Source organism: Marmota monax, unplaced genomic scaffold (genome assembly GCF_021218885.2).
Source record: "Marmota monax isolate L192 unplaced genomic scaffold, Marmota_monax_Labrador192_F-V1.1 WCK01_AAM20220418_F8-fsc00211, whole genome shotgun sequence".
Lineage (NCBI taxonomy): Eukaryota > Metazoa > Chordata > Mammalia > Rodentia > Sciuridae > Marmota > Marmota monax.
This window is the reverse complement of record NW_026694080.1, coordinates 121,956-142,848: the sequence shown is the minus strand read 5'-3', so window position 1 is coordinate 142,848 and position 20,893 is coordinate 121,956. Positions and strand designations below refer to the sequence as shown.

The window sequence follows — 20,893 nt, the reverse complement described above, 5'->3', positions numbered from 1 at the left end:
GGCACACACCTATAATCCCAGGGACTTGAGAGGCTGAGGAAGGAGGATCATGAGTTCAAAGCCAGCCTCAGCAGTTTAGTGAGGCCCTGATTAATTCAGCAAGACCCTGTCTCTAATAAAATATAAAAAAAGGACTGGGGATGTGGCTTGGTACACACACACACACACACACACACACACACACACACAAAAGCTCTAGATGCCTGGGCACCACCCTAAAGACTTCAGTTGGTGTGGGTCAGAGCACAGGATTTGGTGTATTTAAGTCTTCAGGTGATTCTAAATTGTGCAGCAGAGGATTGAGTACAACTAGCATTTAACCCAGTTGAATTTAGTTTCTTCCATGGCTGATCCTGGAAAAGGTTATTTAGGTTACTAGTTTTTGTCATTTTTCTTAAGATACAGATGAGATCAAAGAGTTCCTTCCAGTATCCTATTCTTTTCCAGTCCTTTGATTTTTAGAATATCTCTTCAAAACCTTTGGAAGAGGTGCTGGTTTGGCTCTAAAAGTATGCAGCTACAGATGGTTGATGATTTTTAAATGCTCCTGATTACTGAGGCAGCCTCCAGAGAGTGATGCTTATTGGAGTGCACAGGTTTTTCCTGGTTTTCCTTATTGATTAATTATTGTGTATTCGGAACTGGTAGTCTTGGCTTCTAGATAAGAACTGTCCTATAGAGCTTTTTGTGATGTTGCAAATGTCCTGTCCAATATAGTGTTGGTGGCCACTAGCCTGTGTGGATATTGAAATTGACTAGTGCAACTTAACTTTATGGAAAATATTTTGTGTGATTCAAAACATAAAATTCATTTTAATTTTTATTGTGGTAAAGTAGACATAACAAATTTTACCATTTTGACCATAATTCAATAGTGTTAATTACATTCACATTATTGGGAAATCATCACCAATATCTGCTATTCTTGTAAATCCTTCCATCTGGCTTAATAGTATTATTATTTTGTAAAAAAGGAAGCCCTTTTCTAGACACCTAATTGACAAGGTATTTTAAATGAACATAATTGACAATTTAATATTATAGGGAGGGAGAAGTCAAAATGTCTCTTCAGGTGAGTACTAACTTATTCAGATGCTGATTTTGAAATAAGTGAGTCAGAAGATGTTATAACTGACACTTGACACATCCTTAAGCTTAAGGCAGAGAGAGAATGAATTTTATAGTCCTATTATGTGTCAAATACAGTTTTTCCTACCAGAGATCACAGCCTTGGTGTGTTCATTTCCTTTCCTAAGTAATCCCTTCATGTATGAAAGCCCTGCCCCTTCTTTCTTTTTATAGAAATGGTCTTACATCTGCTGGAGGACGATGGGGCTGTTGAGTCACATAGTACACTTTACAGGATGTCTGCTGCTCTGCTCATGTGCATTTTCTTGGTATATTAAGTTGTCCCGTTAATTCTGTGGTTACTCATTTCTTCTTTTGATGTTTTCCAAGCATGTTATGAAATATTTCAGACACACCACAAGACAAAGAATAATATAATGAACACCTGTGTGCACTTCACCAGATTATGGGATGGTGTAGGCAGCTGAGCCCAAGCTGCTGGAGTGCCCCTTCTCAGTCACATTTATCCATCACTTTCAGTGCTTGGTTTAAAACATTCTTCCTCATTTTAGAAAAGCAGTTTCATGGTAGACTCTAAAAGCAAATATTGTAATAAATGTTGAAGAAGAAAAATATTTTATTAGATTGTCATTTTGCCCTTTGTTGTTTAATTGAGAATGTATTTTTGGAAAAAGCTAGACTTCTCAGGTTTGTTGATAAACCTAGGATATCTTAAGAAAGAGAGAGAGAGAATGTGTGTGTGTGTGTGTGTGTGTATTAGTTATAGTGAAAATTACTACTTTGACAGCCTAAAAGAGAAGGAAGTAGGCTGGATTTCATTTGAGTCCATTCTGTTTGTCACTAGAAGGACTTCAGCCCTCCCAAAGGATTCCGTAATTTATCCTTTTGTGGATTTATTTCATTGAAAACTGTAACTCACAAGCAGCCAGGTCCCGCTACTGATCCTGCTTATCTTCAACTCTGTGGCCTGTGGGGGTTTTCTAGGAATATGCCTAGAGCCCTTAGAAATGATTAGAATATCCATCCCTCTTTTACTTTTCCTCTAATTATCCTGTTACCCTTAGGGGTTTTGTTTGTTTGTTTTTGTTGTTTGTTGTTTGTCCTTACCTGTTCATTTTGACTATCTTTTACTTCTGTTACAGAGAACTTACTCTAAAACATAATCTTAAGGCCTAATATCTTTTTCTTCATTTGTTTAAAACACAAATCTGGAGATTTATGATTTTAAAATTTGACTTTATGATCATTATAATTAAAACCCATTTTAAACGAACAGTAAACATGGTCTTCTGCCTAGGGGAAAAGGTGCTAAACCTGTCCTAAAAGAAGGCTTGCTTTGGCATTAGCTAACTGTCATAATGTAGTAAATTTTGCTTTGCTCTGCTATATAGCTACTTGAAGCTCCATCTGGCCTTAACTGCCTGGACAAATTGTAGTAGACTTACAGTAGCTGGTCCTGTGGGAAGATTGGCCTGGATTTCAGTGGATTTGCCTGAAATCTTTTGGAAAACCCATGGTGATTTCTTCTGAGGTTTGCATGCTTTGACTGCCTTCATGCAAGTGTTTTTAGGTACTAACTAGATTTTCATTTTATATTATGTGTTTGCTAATCTCCTAAACATTGGCTATTATGCTCTATCAACCCTGTGTACATGACCCTTACAGATTCATGGCACTGTATTTGTATACTCTTCATGGTGTAAACACTTCTCAGTGAGTGAGTGGATCTTTGTTAGGCCATTATTAAATGAAGCAATTTTTCTGGACTACTTCTTTGTATATATACTCCCCATACCCTGTGGTCATTCTGGGTTTTGAGAACAACGTGAAGTGGTAGAATGGGGTTGAAAAGCATATTACAGCAAGTCTTTCAAGTTAGCTAGTGTTTGTCAGGCTACTCCATTGAATGTACTGAAGGTAAAAATGTGCCAGTCCTCAAAACCAGAATGATCAGACAGAGTGAAAAGTGAGTTGTAAAAGTTACTTGAACAAATGTCTGTCCCTGATTATAAAACAAAATGGAATGATAAAAACAGTATAATAAAGGTACTAATAGATTATTGGAAGAAAAAAGAATTAATTCAAATTCAAGATATCCAGGAAGACTTAATGGCAGAGTTCTTGTTTGAGGATTTTGAAGGGTAAATAGGAAGAGAAAAGGCCTGGCACAAAGAGATAGTGGAGGATATTCGCATTTATTACTTGCATAAATAAGAACTTGGAAGCTTAGAAGCACCTGGAATATTTGGTGTGAGTTGAAGCATTGAGTTCATTCAGGAATGTTAGTTTGAGGCAGTCAGAAAAGTGGCTTGTTACCAGGGCCACTGATGTGAAGCTGAGGAATTGGGGTTTGAATCTCCAGTCCTGAGGTTGATTCAAACTGGCAGACAGGGGGAAAGATACAGGGTCCCCAGCTTGCTGGTGTAGTGAGCTGCTATGGCCAGTGGGAGCTGCATTTTCTTCACATAGAGTGGGGTGAAGTTAGGGCCATTAAAGGCAATATTAAATTCAACTCCCTTCGAGTACTCAGAAAGAAGTCTTTTTAGCAACAGTACCAGTCTCAACAGCTTTTATAGATTCATTTTGATGTATGTATTGTAAAACCACCTGTTTGAGAGTTGAAGTAGTCTAGTTTTGTTTGTTTTTTTTTTTTTCAGAAGGATAACAATTCCATTAAGTGTTCCTAAAGAGAATGTGAGAGAACTTTATAAATTTTTGTTAGGTTGAGAAATTAACAAATCCTTTACTGATTTCCATTATAATTAATCTGATTGTGTTAGGGTAAGACAATATCCATCTCACTCCCACTCCTGCTCTGTCCCCATGAACATGTTTTTAAAAATGTTGTGGCGCATCTCTGTAATCCTAGTGGCTCAGGAGGCAGAGACAGGAGGATTGCAAGTTCAATGCCAGCCTCAGCAACTTAGCAAGGCACTTAGCAACTCAGCGAGACTCTGTCTCTAAATAAAATTTTAAAAGGACTGAGGATGTGGCTCAGTGGATAAGTGCCCCAGGGTTCAATCCCTGGTATTAAAAAAAAAAAGTTTCTGATCACACCTTGAACTAAGAAAGCTGTATTTAAATTTTACCCTCAGACCACACTGCTTTTTGTCATTTGTAGATGACAAAGTTAGAAATAACTTATGTGGATGGATTTGTTTTTAATTTATCCTTGTTTTTTTATAGAATACAGTTATTTGTGTCTAAGTTAGAATTAAACATACCCAGCACACCTTTTCTTTTCTTTCTTTCTTTCTTTTTTTTTTTTTTTTGATGGAACTGGGGATTGAGTCCAGGGTTGATCTATCTACCACTGGGCTATATCTCCAACCCATTTTATTATTATTATTATTATTATTTTATTTTATTTTTTTTTTTTTTGAGATAGAGTTTCCCTAAGTTGCCCAGGCTGGTCTTGAACTTGGATCCTCCTGCCTCAGCCTTCAGCACACCTTTTCTTAAAGGGCCAGATAGTAAATATTTCAGGCTTTGGAAATCATGTGGCTTCTGCTGTAACTTACTTTCTTTAGTGTGAAAGCAGCTAAAAACAGTATATAAACAAATGAACATGGCTGCATTCCATCAAAACTTTATATATCAAACAGGCAGTGAGAAGGGATTTGTTGATTCCTGTCTAGAAATTTCTTCTGTTTAAGTAGATTTCTGATCTGGGGAGTTAAAAAAAAAAACAAGAAGCCTGTCATCCTATTGCATAAGTAATTACTGTAACTTAGGCAACTATGGCTTGCAGAAGCCATTGTTATTAAGTTACACCCTCTTGCCCTTACATGTATAATCATAAGCAAAAATATTTTCTTTCATCCTGCTCTATCCTCTCCTCTGTTATTTTGTGTGCCTTTTGTGTACTAAATGTTAAGCTAGGTACTGGGGACAGACGTTGAACAGGCAGAGTGGCCCCCACCCTCACAGAGCTGCAGACCAGAAGAGGTGACAGACAGTGAGCACACAGAGTAACTCTAGACTGTGTAAGTGCTATGATGTCACCAAGCATGGTGTTGAGAGCGGGAATAAGGGGGTGGGGGTATTTTTTTCATTCATTTAGAGTTGACAACTCACACATCCTGTACCAGGGATGTGTTCCCAACTGAGCTGCTTCTTTCCCCAGCCTTCAGACCACTCAGACTAGTGAGGCCTCTCTGAGAGTGAGGTTTAAGCTGAGACCTAAAGTTGAAAAGGAGCTAATCATGTGAAAAACCTGACAGGTGTCAGACAGTCATCCTCCACTCCTCTTCCCCCACCTCCCCCCCAGAATGGCAGCACAAATCTGAGTAAACTATTCAAATGCCCACAGAAAATATTAAAAAGCTATTTTATATGATTTTTTTTTCTCCTTTAACTTCCTTTTTCTTAGGCAAGGTTAAAAACAATAGGACAAGTGGCAATTTTTTGTCTTCTGGTTAATATGCACACATACACGTAAGTATACATCAAAGTGATGGCTGCCAGAATAAAGATTTGGGCATTGGGAGTTAGTATTTAGAGCCTTTTGGATATGTGAAATTTGTTAAGCATTCAGTTTTCATTTTGCATTTAGAAGGTTGCAGCCTCCTTTGTTCAGCTGTTATGGTGCTCTTGAAAGAATATGCAGTGGGAGAGTGCCCTCTGCTGGCTGGCTGTCACTCACAGTGCTCTGCTTACTACCGCCGGTGTGGGAGCTAGAGGGCAGCTCAAGTGGTCATGCTTCCAGATCCTAGCAGGCTTCACACTGTCATATTACAAGCCCTTTAGGTCAAGCCTTAGGGGAATATTCCCGTCCCCAGCTCCTGTGCTCTGTGGCTCTTTTCTTTTCTGTAACCCTTGACTTTCCAGTACTGTCTGCTTGACTGACAACTGATACTTTGATGGAAGGGGAGAAGGTAGGTGTAGCCCAAGCGTGGACTCAGTGGAGCCTTTGTGTTTTAGCTATGACCCACTAAAGTCACCTCTTTACCAATACATGGTGTTGACAGATGCACAAAATGAATATGAGTTGAATATGTGTGTGGCAGCATTTTGAACCTTTGTACAGGAGGAATGTGTCCTACTTGTGGTCATCCTGCAGAAATCTTGACCTAGATGAATTCACATTTTGGTTTGGTTTGGGGTTTTTAATTTTTGTGTTTGGAGTATTTTGTTTGTTTGTTTTATTTTATTTTGTTTGTTATTGTTTGTTTTTTCATTTTTATTTTGTCCCAACATTTTCCTTTATAGTCCACCATTAGATATTGATCAGTTGAAGCTCATTTTAAGACTCGTTGGAACCCCAGGGGCTGAGCTTTTGAAGAAAATCTCCTCAGAGTCTGTGAGTTGATGCTTTGATTGTAATTATCTGCCCTGTTGGGCGTCTCTGCCTTTTGCCTTCTGCGGTCTGTACTTTGACCCTAGTATGTTTGTAAGCACGTGTGCACTTTGCGTGCTAACTTCCAAGATGAGGTATATCTGTGTGTACGTGTGTGTGCACACATCTGTGTGTGCATGCATGTGCCTGCTTGCATGCATGAGTGTGTTTTGCTCTCTCTGTTTGGGTATATACTTAGATCATGGGAACCTCCTGTGGGCAATTGTATCTTAGTAAAAATGAGATTTGAGATTCAAGTTCATTGCAAGAGTTTTATAGAAAATTTGTGTCTCTGTTTTCAAGCCCTGACTTCATCTCTCACAGAAGTTTCACTTATATTCAAAAGCTCTGTTCACTTTTTGGTTAGTGTTCAGTCTCAAAGTATGAGCCTCACCATGTAAATTCATAACTAAAAGAATGAAATGTCGGGGGGTGAAATGTACATTGTCTATATCCTGTTGTCCCTTTCCAAAAGTTACTTGCTTTTTATTATTTTAGAGTTGACAACTCATACATCCTATACAAGGTGCATGTTCCCAACCGGCCTCCCTTTCCCTGCCGGTCCTCGGACCACTCAGAGGAAACACTGCTACTCCTGACTCTCAGACCCACTGGAGTACATTTGTAAATCCGTCCTCCCATAGCTCTCCTTGGTAATTACTAATTGACTAACCCAAGAAAAGACTTTAGAGCTAGTACTTTCCTTCTCTAAGCAGGGATTTAGACAGAAGCCATGAGAATGTGTCTCTGGCTTAGTTTGGTTATGATTTCCTGCTATTGGTCATTTGGGGGACCAGAGATAGGAGAGAAGCTATGAAAGCCAGCCTTTTTCCCATTTTTCCCTCTATTGGCTGCCAGTGAATCAGACAAAAGGGGAATAAAGAGCCATGGAGCTCCAGCTTCACTTTTCTGGATTCTCCTTCCCACATTTCTGACAGAAGGGCCCTTTGCGCAGTTGGGAAGACTGCCAGGGGGTTCAGGCAGGCATGAACAGGTGAGTTTAACTGTTATCATGTCCCTGACAAAAAAGGACCATGATGCCCAGTACAGTTTTTCAGTTTCCACTCCAAGGGATGTAAAAGGATGTGCTGGTTCTGTTTCATTTTGTTTCATTTCCTCGATTAAGATAAGGAAGTAAGAACACAGAAAAGCTGTGACTTGCCCAAGTCATGCATTGAGTCACTTGGCAGTGCTGAGTACAGATCCCAGATGTTCTAATAACACGATCCAAACTGTAAATCTCATGTGATTGTATAGTATTTTGAAAATCATCAGCAGAACTATTGACCACAGTGTCAACCTGAAAGGTGTTTCTTTTCCTTTATGAAACAGCAGAAGCTGGATTAGAGTGAATCAAAGAAGAAATGAGATGATGCTTAGGATGGACAGGTGATTGTCGTTGTTTTAAAAGCATTTGCTTAGAAAGATTGTCAGTAAAAGGACAAGGGAGACAGAGGCTAGAAGAAGCTCAATTAATGAATAGTGCTAATGAGACTGAGATAGCAAATGAATTCCCTGGGAATGACTACTAGTAACTCTCTCAGTCCCTTCTCCCACCCTACCCGTCTGCTATTAGTTACAAGAAGTTCTGAAATGCAAAGTATGGGTAAAATTGTACTTATCTATCATTAATCCATCATTTATTTTAAAGAAAGAAATATTATTTACATAGCCTAATGATGAAATGTCTTTATCTTACATGAAAATGGGACACATCATATATTTCAACAGCACTAGTACACATTGGGCGTAATGAAATTGAGGTCCAGAATAAAGAACTTACTCAAATAATACCAGTATTGGGTATAGGAATAAGAAAGGACTTTTCCCCCTACACAGCTGTGGCAAGTGGGTAAAAGTAGTTTATTCAAAAAGGTAGGCAAGATTAACTTGATCTTAGTGACACTGTCCAAAGTTAGTGACCTTTTTGTCCTAAAAGCACATGATGTGTGAAGTACAGAATGGAAAAATAACAAAGCCAGGTGAGTAAAACTATTCAAAGATTTTAAAAATTAAAAGAGACATTACATTACATATAGTAAACAGAAAGCAAGCAACTGTTTTCATTACCCCTGAAAAGTAATGAATAGTGGTGCCAACATTTTTTGAGGAATTCAGTCAATAAGTAATCAGAAATTCTGATTAAGAGACTACAGTAATGGCTAGGGAACAAGTTAGGTAAGGAGTAGATGGTCATGATGGATGCCTGAATATAGAATTTATTTAATTAGTATTCCAGCTCCTATAGTAACCAGTGAAAGCAAAAAAAATACTAAAAAAGCAAAGCCTGATTCACATTTTTCCTTAGAAATATAATCTGAATCTGACAGCAGGGGGATAAATCACCTATTTTGACTAAAGGAGACAAAAGCAGAACATGTACAGGCAAAGTACTGTTCACAGAAAGGAGAAGAGAAGTTGTTGGGAGTCTCATGGTTTAGACCTGACTCGTAACCTGCTCTTGCTGGTTTACTGTGTGAGCCCCCTTTTGTTATTTCTCTTGGCATGCAAAGTACTGTTGGTTATGCAGTTTGTTTAAAGTAAATCTACCATTTGTTGTGAGAATGCTTTTTTAATTTGCTGGCCTCTATCTTGGGGCCTATGGAGCAGGAAAGTAAGAGTGGAACACAGGGCCCCAGCTCTGTCCCCAGATCCAATCTCAAACTTGCATTAGCAGTAATTCGACCACTAGGGAGTTGAGTTCAGGAAATGAGCTGAAGTGGAAAAATTATTCAGGGAAGCCACTAAAAAGTGAAATTACTTGGTTCTTGCTGAAGGTAATGCTTCAGCTGAAGGACAGAATTGATAGTTTCAAGACAGGGAATAGAAAAGGAGTCTATTGAATTATTTTGAAGGTTTAACAAATACTATCACTTCTACTTTTAGTAGGAATGCATAATAAACTGATAGTTTTTATCATATTTTGGAAGAAGGGATTTATGTTAATATTGGAAGCACAGTTAAAAGTGAAGTTTAGCTGGGTGCGGTGGCTCATGCCTGTAATTACAGACACTTAAGAGGCTGAGGCAGGAGGATCACAAGTTCAAACCATCCTCAGCAACTTATCAAGGCCTTAAGCAATTCAGTGAGACCCTGTCTCTAAATAAAATACAAAAAAAGGGCTGGTGATGTGGCTCAGTGGTTAAGCGCCCCTGGGTTCAATCCCTGGCACCAAAATAAATAAATAAATAACTGAAATTTGGAGTGCAGCTTAAATATGTGCTTGTATGTAAGGAAAACCTCACAGTTCTGCTGTTGCAGATGATTTCGGAACATTTTGCCCATTTTCTCCCAGCTGTTTAAGTGAAGTTTATGTATTTACTCATTGGAGAGACTTAACAGGAATGATAATTGTGGCATGCTATGATACTGTCAGCGGCCTGTGACTTCTATTTTTGTCTTTGCCATTAGCCTCTAACTTCCCCCCATCTCCCCTTTCTTCACTTACCATTGTATGTTTTTGGCATGTATTTTAAATGTACTGTTACTAATGTCTTTGAAACTTATCAACCTACACTCCACTTGTACCTTCATTTGGAGAGGTGGTTCCTTGGAGAACCTGTACCATAAAATTTAAACTATTCCTTGAATGACTATATCAGATATTTTATCTTGTCTAAAGTTGAATCAAAATTCTCTCAATCATCTGTATTTATCTGACAGGCAAACAGGTGTTGGCTGTCAGTTACATGAAGTCAGTTGCCTGGCTGGCATCCTGGATCAAGGAGCAGTCTGTTTCCAGGGAATCTAAAATATTTAACCATAAAGATGATGTTAACATCAAAGAAAGTTAATTTTTTTTTTTATTTGCATGGCCATTCACTGACTACAGGCCTAATAACTCATGCCATTCACCAAAGCATGCTTTAACATGCAACCTTGGGCTCTGACCAAGGTGGGTGGGGAGTAGGTTTTTTGTTTTGAGGTGGCTTTTTGACCTTTCTTAAAATTTGAGTTGAAAGTTATTTTTTTGCACTGTATGTTTAACAATGCCCTTGACTAGGCATCTAAGATATTAACCAGCTTCAGCAGATTATGCGTCTGACGGGGACACCCCCTGCTTATCTCATTAACAGGATGCCAAGCCATGAGGTGAGAATAAATAGACTGTATAGGGGTATCTAATTCAGAAGACCACATCCTCATTTTATTGCCCCTGTATAACCAGCACAGTTTTTAATGTCACTGAATACTTGCATGTGCCTTGAGGATTACTAAGGCAGTGACCGCCTATGTACTATTGCAGGTTGTTGACATTTGGGATAAAATATCATCTCATTGAGAATGAGAATATAATGTAGGCTTGTAAATAGAAAATGATGTTCCTTTTATTTGATTTTATGAATTTAGTGCTCAAGGGACTGTTTCTTCATAAGTCCTGTGCCTCTAGTTAGGGTATGACACCAGATGTGACTTCATCAGAGGCAGTTAACCAGAGATCATTAGCAGCTTTTTCTAGTGACCAAAAGATGATTATCATTAATAATAAAAAAAAAACCTATCAAATACTCAGTACTAAGGGGTATACTATAAAAGAAAATACACAAATAATATGAATACTTAGGTAGGGTTAGATGTTTTCTTTACTGATTCTTAACCATTTAAACTTACTCTAGTTTTGTCATCAGAGGTGACTGGGGCTACTGCTTTCTAAGGTGCCCTTATTATTTTGGGGAAGCAGGTTAGCATCACAGAAGGCCCTTTCCAATGACTTTGTTTCTATTCCAGTTATATTCAGGCAGCCTTTTTATTCGTCTTTGTTAAAGGGATGACTGTTCTCTAGAGAGAGACAGGTCTTCTTACCTCTGTTTTCCCTTCCTCTTTTTGTCTACACACTCAAGTAGAAAGGGATTGCAACCGTGTGTGTATACGACCAGTTCCTATAACTTTCTTTTCAAATCAGAAAGATCACTGCTTTTCAATATCAACTCTAGCAGTTTTAGCTATTTAAGAAGGCTGATTTCAGAAAGGGCTACTTAGAACTGAACTCGTTAGCAGTCTTGTTCACGTGAAGTGTAACTGAGAGCAGGAATATATAAAGGTGATGATTATAAGTGGAGAAGTTAGGGAGACAGTGAGAGAGAAGTCTTTAATATCAACAGTTGTCATCAACATTGGGCTTAGTGATCAGACTCTTAGTTAACACTCATCCCTTAATAGGACTTTTTAAGGGCAGTCACATTGTTGAACAAAGTCATTCTGAAGACCCTTGTTTTTACAGGCAAGAAACTATATTCAGTCTTTGACCCAGATGCCCAAGATGAACTTTGCAAATGTATTTATTGGTGCCAATCCCCTGGGTAAGTTGACCATATCCTCATTTCATGGTATTGAATTGGTTGTGAAAATTAGCAATTTGAAGAAGAGTTTCTCCTTTTGAACAAATAGAGTGCCACTAATTAAATCTTATTATCAGTGTTTGTATTGTTAGATTTTTTTATAAAATCACACTATATGTTTATGTATTTGTAGATCACAAATTTTGGTGAGGGAAATGGGCTGGTACAGTGAAGAAAAGAGAAAAAGTAATGGGAATCTTGGGAGAAAAAATTGGGGAGCAGGAAGAAAGGTACAGAAGAAAACCCGAGACTTGTACACAGCTGCCATTGATTTTTTTGGTGCCCCAAGTTGAGAATAGAATCAACTGAATTACATATGGGTGTTTAGCAGACCCTCCTGGGAGCTCCCTGCAGTGTTCTCTGCCCTGTTGGTAACTGTCCAGGGCTATGGGTCCTGATTGCCTCCATATTTGAATACTCTCCCCCTCACCTCTTCTTCCTCTGCCCCTCAAAGCTTAACCATTTTCTCTGTGTAGCTAATATGCCATCTCAAAATTTAAGGAATGGCTCCATATTCCTTCTGATCCCCCGTCACCTCAGGATTTTTGGCAAAAGGAAATGACAGCTGAAAATATGTATTTTCTTGGCTAACAAAGGGGTTCCTCTAGTAAAGCCGGGATCTGATGTGTATTTCAGATGATGTCAGAAAGCAGTTTTACCTGAGGCTCTGATTCCTGACTCTAGGAGGGTGTAGTGGATAGTGATGTTTAATGCTAGATGCAGAAGGATAGACCGGGACCTGACTAGGGTAGGGAGGGGAGTGGTGCTGACAGCCAGCATAATCCGCCTTCCCACTTCACTGAAGATTACATTATAGGGGTAGGTCTTTCGTCTCTGTGTGTTAAGTCTCCGTAGGTCATCTCTCTGTGTGAGGGTCCTGGTGGCTGTGCTTCAAGTTTAGTTTTACCCTTTTGAGGACTGACAGCTGTGGTGACCTCTTCAGAAGCTGGGGTAAAAGCTAGGTAGTTTACCTTTTGAAGTACTTTATAGTGACTGAAGAGTCTCAGTGTGGCTGCAGTAATTCTTACAATATGAAGCACATGCTTTTTGAAGCATTGGGCAGTTATGGATGAATTCATGTCAGCCTTGGAGATAGAGAGTATGTCAGATCTCGGGTGGCTCAGTCTCTTGTTCAAGGATGAATCCGTAGGTCATCATGGGTATGGCTTAGTTTAGCATCTACCCTGGCATGCTGTCATTGGGCTTTGGGTGATTTATTTGAGCCACATTATCTAGTTCAGGGATCTATGAGAGGCTGTGTATAAGCCATAAGTACTCCAGGAGGCTGTGGAAAGGGAGAAGATGTGTACTGGTAGCTTTCTTGTCTGTCCTTCCATCCTGATTTTTTTCATCTTACCAGCCCCAAGTTTTAGACATGGCAGTGCTTACTGTCAGCCTCTCTGTTAACAGACTCAAAAAAGATTTCTTTCTATTTATTTATTTATTTATTTTAGTTTTAGATGGAACAATATCTTTATTTATTTATTTTTATGTGGTGCTGAGAATCGAACCCAGGGCCTCACACATGCGAGGCAAGTGCTCTACCACTGAGCTACAATCCCAGCCCTCAAAAAAGACTTCTTAATTCCATTTTCTGGAGGAGGGGAGATGCGTGTGTCCTGCAGCTTATTTAGGTCATTACATTCTCTGGAACCATGACATTTAAACAGTGAAAAGAACTAGATGCCACTTAGCAATACAGACTGCTAACGAGTCAAATGGAAGCTTTGGCCCATCTGGTGCTCAACACTGTGTTTCTCAGAGTTCAGACATTTCTTACAGCCTGTTGCCCAACAGTGCTAGACTAGTAGAGTCTCCCTTGCCTGGCGGGCAGACGTGGTGTAACTGATCACAAGCTTGTACCCATGATATCAGCTAAGCAGGAGGGCACCAAGGATCTAAATATTGACAGCTGTGTTGTCAGTCACTGACTTCCTCTCCCTCTTCTTTCCAAAATGCAAATTAAAACTTAAACTGCCTTTGTTGTTATTTATATCTATCAAGATCTTTGAGGGGCTGGAATTATGGCTCAGTGGCAGAGTACTTGCCTCGCATATGTGAGGCACTGGGTTCGATCCTCAGCACCACATAAAAATGAATTAAAAAAAATAAAGATATTGTGTCCATGTATAACTAAAAATATTTTTTAAAAGATCTTTGAGAAATATATTTTCTTATCTCTAACCTTATTACTCATCAAAGTATTGGTTTTGAGGACATGGCACTTTCTACCCTCAAATTACCCTGTAATCCATGTTCAGTTTTAAAACTCAAAAGATTTCTTTTTCTAAGAAGAAAAGAATATGGTAAGAATATATATCCAGGCAGTCCTCCCAGTACTTCAAAGTATATGCTTAGGAAGTTGAACCAACACATGGACATTCACTTTGTTTCTGTATCCTCCTGAAACCCATGTTTTCCTGTGTTTACTCTGGACTCAGGCTGGAAGACGGGTTTTCACAGCCTCCAGTTACACAACAATTGATCTCTTCTGGAAGCTGTCCTCCTCTTTAGTACCCATCCCCGCCCTCTCCACATTTAAGAAGAGATTTTTGCAAAGTCTCAAAAACCCTGCTTCACCAGAGTTACCACCGTGGCCATCCTCCCAAGTGCCATCTACCCCAGTGCCAAGACTCAGAGCATCCTTGCCAGATAGATGAGAAGCATCACCACTTTGTACCTCCTAATGAAATCACTGCCTTTGGGAATGAAAATCAGTAGATGCTAAAAGCCATGTGAAAAGAACTGATTTTCACCTGGTGCCAAAATGCCCTCAGATTACTTACTTGGGGAAAAGGGGAAACATTTTAACCCACTGATGAAATTTCACACCATTAACAGTTGGACAAATGGCCTTAAAGGCACTCTCAAGTACACAGCATCACCTGTGACTCATTCTTGCAAAAAATGTCTAACCTGATTCTTACCGATGTTTTAGATATAACTTTTGGATTTGGGGAAATTGAGGGGATAGAGAAAAGCAAAGGTATAGGTACATGTTAGCACAAAGAAGGAACCTGACCATTCCTAACAGGTATTCTAAGACAACTAGAGTGTCTTTCCAGATCAAAAACAGGAAGAAACGGGTTAGAAGAGTTTTTTTTTCTAGATTGAGAGACTATAGAAACCAAGTCAAATGCAATGCATGGTCTATAACTGAATTCTGGTTTCAACAAATGATCTGTAAAAGGCGACTTTAACATAATTTGAGGACTTTTAACATAAACAGGATTTTAAATGATGTTTGGAAATTGCTCAGTATAACAACAGTATTATGGTTATGTAGGAAGATGTTTTTGTTCTAAAATATATGAAGTATTATCTATAATTTTAAAACAGTTCATAAAATAATACATATATACAAAATATAAAATGTAAATTGTTGAATTCGCATGGGGTGGGGCACATGTGAGTATCCACTGTACTGTAGTTTTTATTCTGTATGTTTGAAATTTTTCGTAGTGAAAATTTAAAAAGTAAAATTCCCTTTTTGGGACTGGGACTGAAAGTTAGTGGTAGAGCACTTGCCTAGACATGTGAGGCACTGGTCTCATCTTCAGCATTAATTAATAAATAATAAATTTATAATTAATGATTATGAATAAATAATAATTAATAAAGTTATTGTCCACATATAACTAAAAAATTTAACTTCCCTTTTTTTCACTTCAATTTTACCTCAATAAAGCTATGGAAAAAAATTAAAAATAAATGAATTCCCTTTTTTTCTTTAGTATTATTATTATTTTATTTTTTGTTTTTATATGCAGTGCTGGGGATCAAACACAAGGCCTCCTGCATGCTAGGCAAACAATCTACCATTAAGCCACACTCCCAGCCAGAAATGTACTCTAAAAATACAAAATACAAACACACACGCAAAAGAAAGAAGGGATAATATATCCTAAATCAGATACTTTGGAGAATTTTTTGTTTGGATATAAAGGGTAAAAACTGTGTTTGCTTATTACTAAAGCATAATTTTGATAACATGTTAAAAAGTCTCCATTTTTCCTTCTAATCTATGATACTGAAAGCTGTCGACTTGCTGGAGAAGATGCTTGTATTGGACTCAGATAAGAGAATTACTGCAGCCCAAGCCCTTGCACACGCCTACTTTGCTCAGTATCATGATCCTGATGATGAACCAGTGGCCGATCCTTACGATCAGTCTTTTGAAAGCAGGGACCTCCTAATAGATGAGTGGAAAAGTAAGTCCTAAGAGCAAGATAAACGTGTACCTTGAGAACTTACATTTAAATATCTTTTCTAGGTAGACCACTAACCAAATGCCATGGGAAAAATCAAAATTCATGAATGGTTATAGTCAACTCACTGAAACTTATAGTTGAGATCCCTAGTGCAGAATAAATTTATTCTCTGATGGACTCTGTCTGTTGTAGATGACCACACTCTCTGGACCTTTGAAATGATTCTCCGAGTTTTTGCATTGATCATATCTCAAGATAAGTAAAGAATAGAGTGATTTTACAGTTTTATAATTGATAGAACTGAAGCAAAGAGAGTTTATTATCTATTGCTTTAACTTCATTAAGGACACAGCCAGGAATGGAACCCACGTCTCCTGTGTCCATTCTCACAATCTTTCCATAAAATATAAGTTTAGAACTCTAGTTAAATCTCAGAAGCCAGGACTGTCTGCTACAGCTATGAGTGCTCTGTTTTCCTTGAGCACTTTTCCCAGAGAGTTTTTAAAAAGAAGAGACACACAGCCATGAGACAAATGAGAAGAAATGGTTCTCATACATGTATCCTTGAGCGTCTGTGTAATCGTGTGTTTCACCAGGATTACACAAGTAATGAGGAAGTTCTTTGAAGTAGCTCAACCAACCACTGAATGGGAGGAAGCTGAGCTTAAAGCCTGCCAGCAAAAAGAAGAGTCTAAACTCTCACATGTTACTTTTCCTCCCCACCTTCCAGGCCTGACCTATGATGAAGTCATCAGCTTTGTGCCGCCACCCCTTGACCAAGAAGAGATGGAGTCCTGAGCGCCTGGTTTCTGTTGTTGATCCCACTTCACTGTGAGGGGAAGGCCTTTTCACGGGAACTCTCCAAATATCATTCAAGTGCCTCTTGTTGCAAAGATTTCCTCCATGGTGGAAGGGGTGCGTGTGTGTGCGTGCAGCGTGCATGTGTGTGTGTTAATGTGTGTGCATGTGCGTGTCTGTCTTTGTGGAAGAGTAACATAATCTGAGCAAACTATGATCACAGTGACTTTACATGGAGTTGTGGATGCTCCGAGGCAGCCTCTGCCTGCTCTTTCTGAATGTCGGCTCAGGTAGATAAGAGCTGCCATCTTGTTAAGGATATGTTAAATGCAAGGAAAAAAAATTTAAATGTCCCCTATTCTGGTGATGCTTTTGCCACTTTGGCCTCTCCTGTGGCCCCACCTTGATGGTAGGGGGGTAGACTAGATCACAACCACAGTGGCATAGAAAGAAGGCTCGCACCTTCTGACTGCCCCCCAGCGACGCAGACAGCCAAAAAGGACCAACTGGCTGCCGTGTACCAGCCTGTGAGTAACTTGCTTAGTATGGGCCTCAGAACTTGAGAGAATACGTCTGAAACTGTAAATATGTTTGTGCCTTAAGAGGAGAGAAGAAAGTGTAGTTGGTTAAAAGACCACAGCTGCTGAAGTTCTGAGCCAGGCAAGTAGACAGGGCTGTGAGCCCGGAGTAACCAGGCAGCTTCTGAGGCGGCCACGTGTGCGCATGCATATATGTGCTTTTCTTTCTCACTGACCCCCAGGTGTTGTTGCCATTTCTCTGCTCACCCCTCACCTTTTGTGCAGAGGTCTCTTGAGTATTGGCCCCAGCAGTCAGATGCAAGTTCCTGCTCTCGGTGCGCTTCCTGTGTGCTCTTTATTTCTAGCAGTGTGAGGATGTGTCTTGCACGTCTCGCTGTTTGAGCATGCACAGCTGCTCGTCCTGTTCTCTTCAGGAGGCCCTGGGCCAGGCAAGTCTGCCGGTGAAGATCTGTTTGGGTAGTCAAGCCCTGTGTCACCTTAGCTGATGCTATGAAAGTGACTTCATCCTCTCTTCGGCCCCCAGCGCTATTTTGTGTTGAACACAATTGATACTCCAGGTGCTCTTGATGTAAAAACCATGGGAAAAAAGTGGAATAGATGGATGTATAGCATTTTCAGTCTTGCCGTCTGATTTTCAACAGACTTTTGGGGAACTATCATGGACAAGACGAGGGCTTTTCCCAGGAATATCCCAAACTTTGGAAAATTAGTTGTTCTCTTTACTCCCAATAGCCAGTGCTGAAAATCAAAATGAAAAATAAAAGCTCATGAGGCCAGAAACTCCTTTTGCTATCTTTCTCTAAATATGTTTATTAAAAAAAATAAAACAGTCACAAGGTGTCTTTTCCACCCCTGTATGGAAAAGGGTCTTCTAGGCAGCTTAACATTGATTAATTTCTTGATCTTGGTTTGGGGAGAAATAAATTTTCTTTCAGAATTTTGTATTTTGCAGGAATCCTTTGAGAATGTGATTCCTTTTGATGGGGGAGAAAGGGCAAATTATTTTGATATTTTGTATTTTCACCTTTATAAAGATGAATATCCTCAGGGGTGGAGAAGAATCATTTTCATAATTTTCTGAATTTCAGGCATTTTGTGCTTCACAAGGGCCCGTGTATTTAAGCTTTCTGTGTGATAAGGAAGTGAAAAGCCAATTCTAGCGTTGGCTATGTGACAAATCTTGTATTTAGGCCAAGGTGTCTCCATTCTCTATTTGTGCAGTGACATACGTGCTCCAGAGGGACAGGGTAGAGCCCCTGAGTCAACTGGAGACAGAAGGAAGGAGCAGGCTGATGGTGAGTCCACCTCACCTGGGATTCTGCTCCCTTTAAAGGAAAGTGAACGTCTCCTTTATATGTAGTTCAAATCCTTACCATCTGCAGCAAGATGAATTTCATCAGCCATGTTTGGTTATAATGCTAGTGTGATTTCCTACAGAAATACTGCTCTGAATATTTTATTTAAAAAAACAAAAAAGGGGGGATTTGCACATGTGACCACATACGTGTTAGGAAGCTGAGTGCTCCCGGAGCCTGGACTCTGACTGGAGCCGGTGGAAGAGCTCCTGGAATTCTGAGCAAGATGCTCCCATCTCCTGATTTCTCTAAACAGAAGACAAAAGAGACAGAGGGAAACTGCTATTTTATCTGTGTTCATAAACTCGGCTGTAATCATTTATGCCATATAGGATGTCAGGTAACACCACTGGTAAAAATAAAGCCTATTTTTCAAATTCAGTGAGTTTCTCAGATTTATTGTTTTTTTGATTGTTTTTATTTAGTGCACAATATGGCATTGTGTAAATGTTCTTTCAACTGTGGCCTGGCATTCATTTCTGGCAGATCTTACTATTGGTCCTAAAATTTAGACAATATTTAGAGCGCTCCTTAGTTGTACATCTATGGTCAAAAGAATCTGGATCTTGGATGTGGATGGGTAGAGCAAAGAGCAAATAAGGTATTACTCAGAAGGGCCTGCATCACATTTGTGTGTAAAAGTGGCATGGGACAGGGGTCAACAAACTGACCCAAGGGCTAAATCCCACCCACCACCTGTTTTTGTGTAGCCTGCAAAGTATGGTTTTTACATTTTTAAATGGTTGAAAAAGATCAAAAGAAGATTATTTTTTGTAGCATGTGAAAAATAATGTAAAATTCAAATCTCAGTGTCCATAAATAAAGTTTTTCGGAATATAACCACCCTCATTTGTTTACATATTGTCTATGGCTGCTTTTGTGCTACAGTGACAGTTGAGTAGTTGCAACAGAGACCACAGAGATTACAAAATGCAAACTAGTTACCATTTGGCCTTTTACAGACATTGACTGACTGATTGTTGGCCTAGAGCTTCAATTTCCACATGTTTAGAAAATGAAATCAACTTGGTCATTCTAAGACTACAAACAGTATATTTTTATTTTTTAAAATTGCTAAAGAGGAGGTTGAATGTATATATATCTGCATAACATAATTTATAAAGCTTTTAGGCAAATGTGTTTTATGACTGTACGTTGTCTTAATGGCCCTTAAAAATACTCTACAGAACTACTAAATTGCATCATAAAGGGCATGGGGTCTCACAGAAAAGTTCTCAGAGTCCTGACTGATATGCTTCCTTTCTCAGTGTCCTAGGAATGACACCTGACAGATCCCTCAGGGGGATTGTGAGGCCCAGCCTGGGAGGATCTTGAGAGTGTGAACTTGGGTTTTTCCCTCCTGTGATGGCCAGTCCTTGGCTGGCCACTGAGGATAATGGCAGAGATAGAGAACAAATCAACCACAGCCTCCATTCTTGCCCTAAGAGAAAAGGACCCAAATTGTCACATGAGGTACAAGGGTTTGTTCCTCCAGTGAAACCAATATTGCAAAAATATATTGCAAAATGGATTATGCCTTTTCAGTGGCTCGGGAGGCTGAGGTAGGGGGATGGAAAATTCAAAGGCAGCCTCAGCAAAAATGAGGGGCTAAGCAATTCGTGAGATACTATCTCTAAATAAAATATAAAATAGAGCTGTGGATGTGGCTCAGTGGTTGAATATGCCTGAGTTTAATAGCTGGTACCAAAAAAAAAAAAGGTTACCAGGTGTGGTAGTACATGCCTACAATCCCAGCCATTTGGGAGGCTGAGGCAGGAGGATTGCAAGTTCAAGGCCAGCCTGAGCAACTTAGCAAGATGCTGTCTCAAAAAATAAAAAAGGGTGTGGTGGAGCACTTGCCTGGCATGTGTGAGAGACTGGGTTCAATTCTCAGCACCACATATAAATAAAAATAAAGGTACACTGACGACTAAAAAATAGATTTAAATAAAAACAAAAGGGCTGGGGATGTGGCTCAGTGGTAAAGCACCCTTGGGTTCAATAACCAATACCAGACACACTCCCCAAAAGTTGAGGGTTTCTTCAGTTTTGTGTAGGGCTCTCAATCTCCTCATCATCACAGTGTCCTTTTTTACGGCTGTTGGCACCTACCTCATCACCTTTCCCTTTATTGTTGACTGGCCTGAGTCTACAGATCTCCATTTTTCAGAGACTTTGCTTGATATTTGAGCAGTTTTCTAGCATTTATCAACTTCATCCAATC

The 20,893-nt window shown here is 39.3% G+C and overlaps 1 protein-coding gene across 4 annotated transcripts in view; it reads left to right on the top strand.

Moving 5' to 3' along the window:
- The window catches only part of Mapk14 (mitogen-activated protein kinase 14), a 71,700-nt gene extending 52,191 nt beyond the window's left edge, over positions 1-19,509 (top strand). For 2 of the 4 annotated variants that reach the window (XM_046464535.2, XM_046464537.2), the window contains exons 9-12: positions 6,312-6,391; positions 11,649-11,727; positions 15,804-15,977; positions 16,708-19,509. In XM_046464535.2, the coding sequence (XP_046320491.1) occupies positions 6,312-6,391; positions 11,649-11,727; positions 15,804-15,977; positions 16,708-16,775 (401 nt within the window). In that variant the 3' untranslated portion in view covers positions 16,776-19,509. Of the gene's footprint in view, positions 1-6,311; positions 6,392-10,439; positions 10,520-11,648; positions 11,728-15,803; positions 15,978-16,707 lie in introns of those variants that run through there. The other 2 variants (XM_046464536.2, XM_046464539.2) reach the window with 2 other exon arrangements.
- Positions 19,510-20,893: the final 1,384 nt, after the last annotated feature.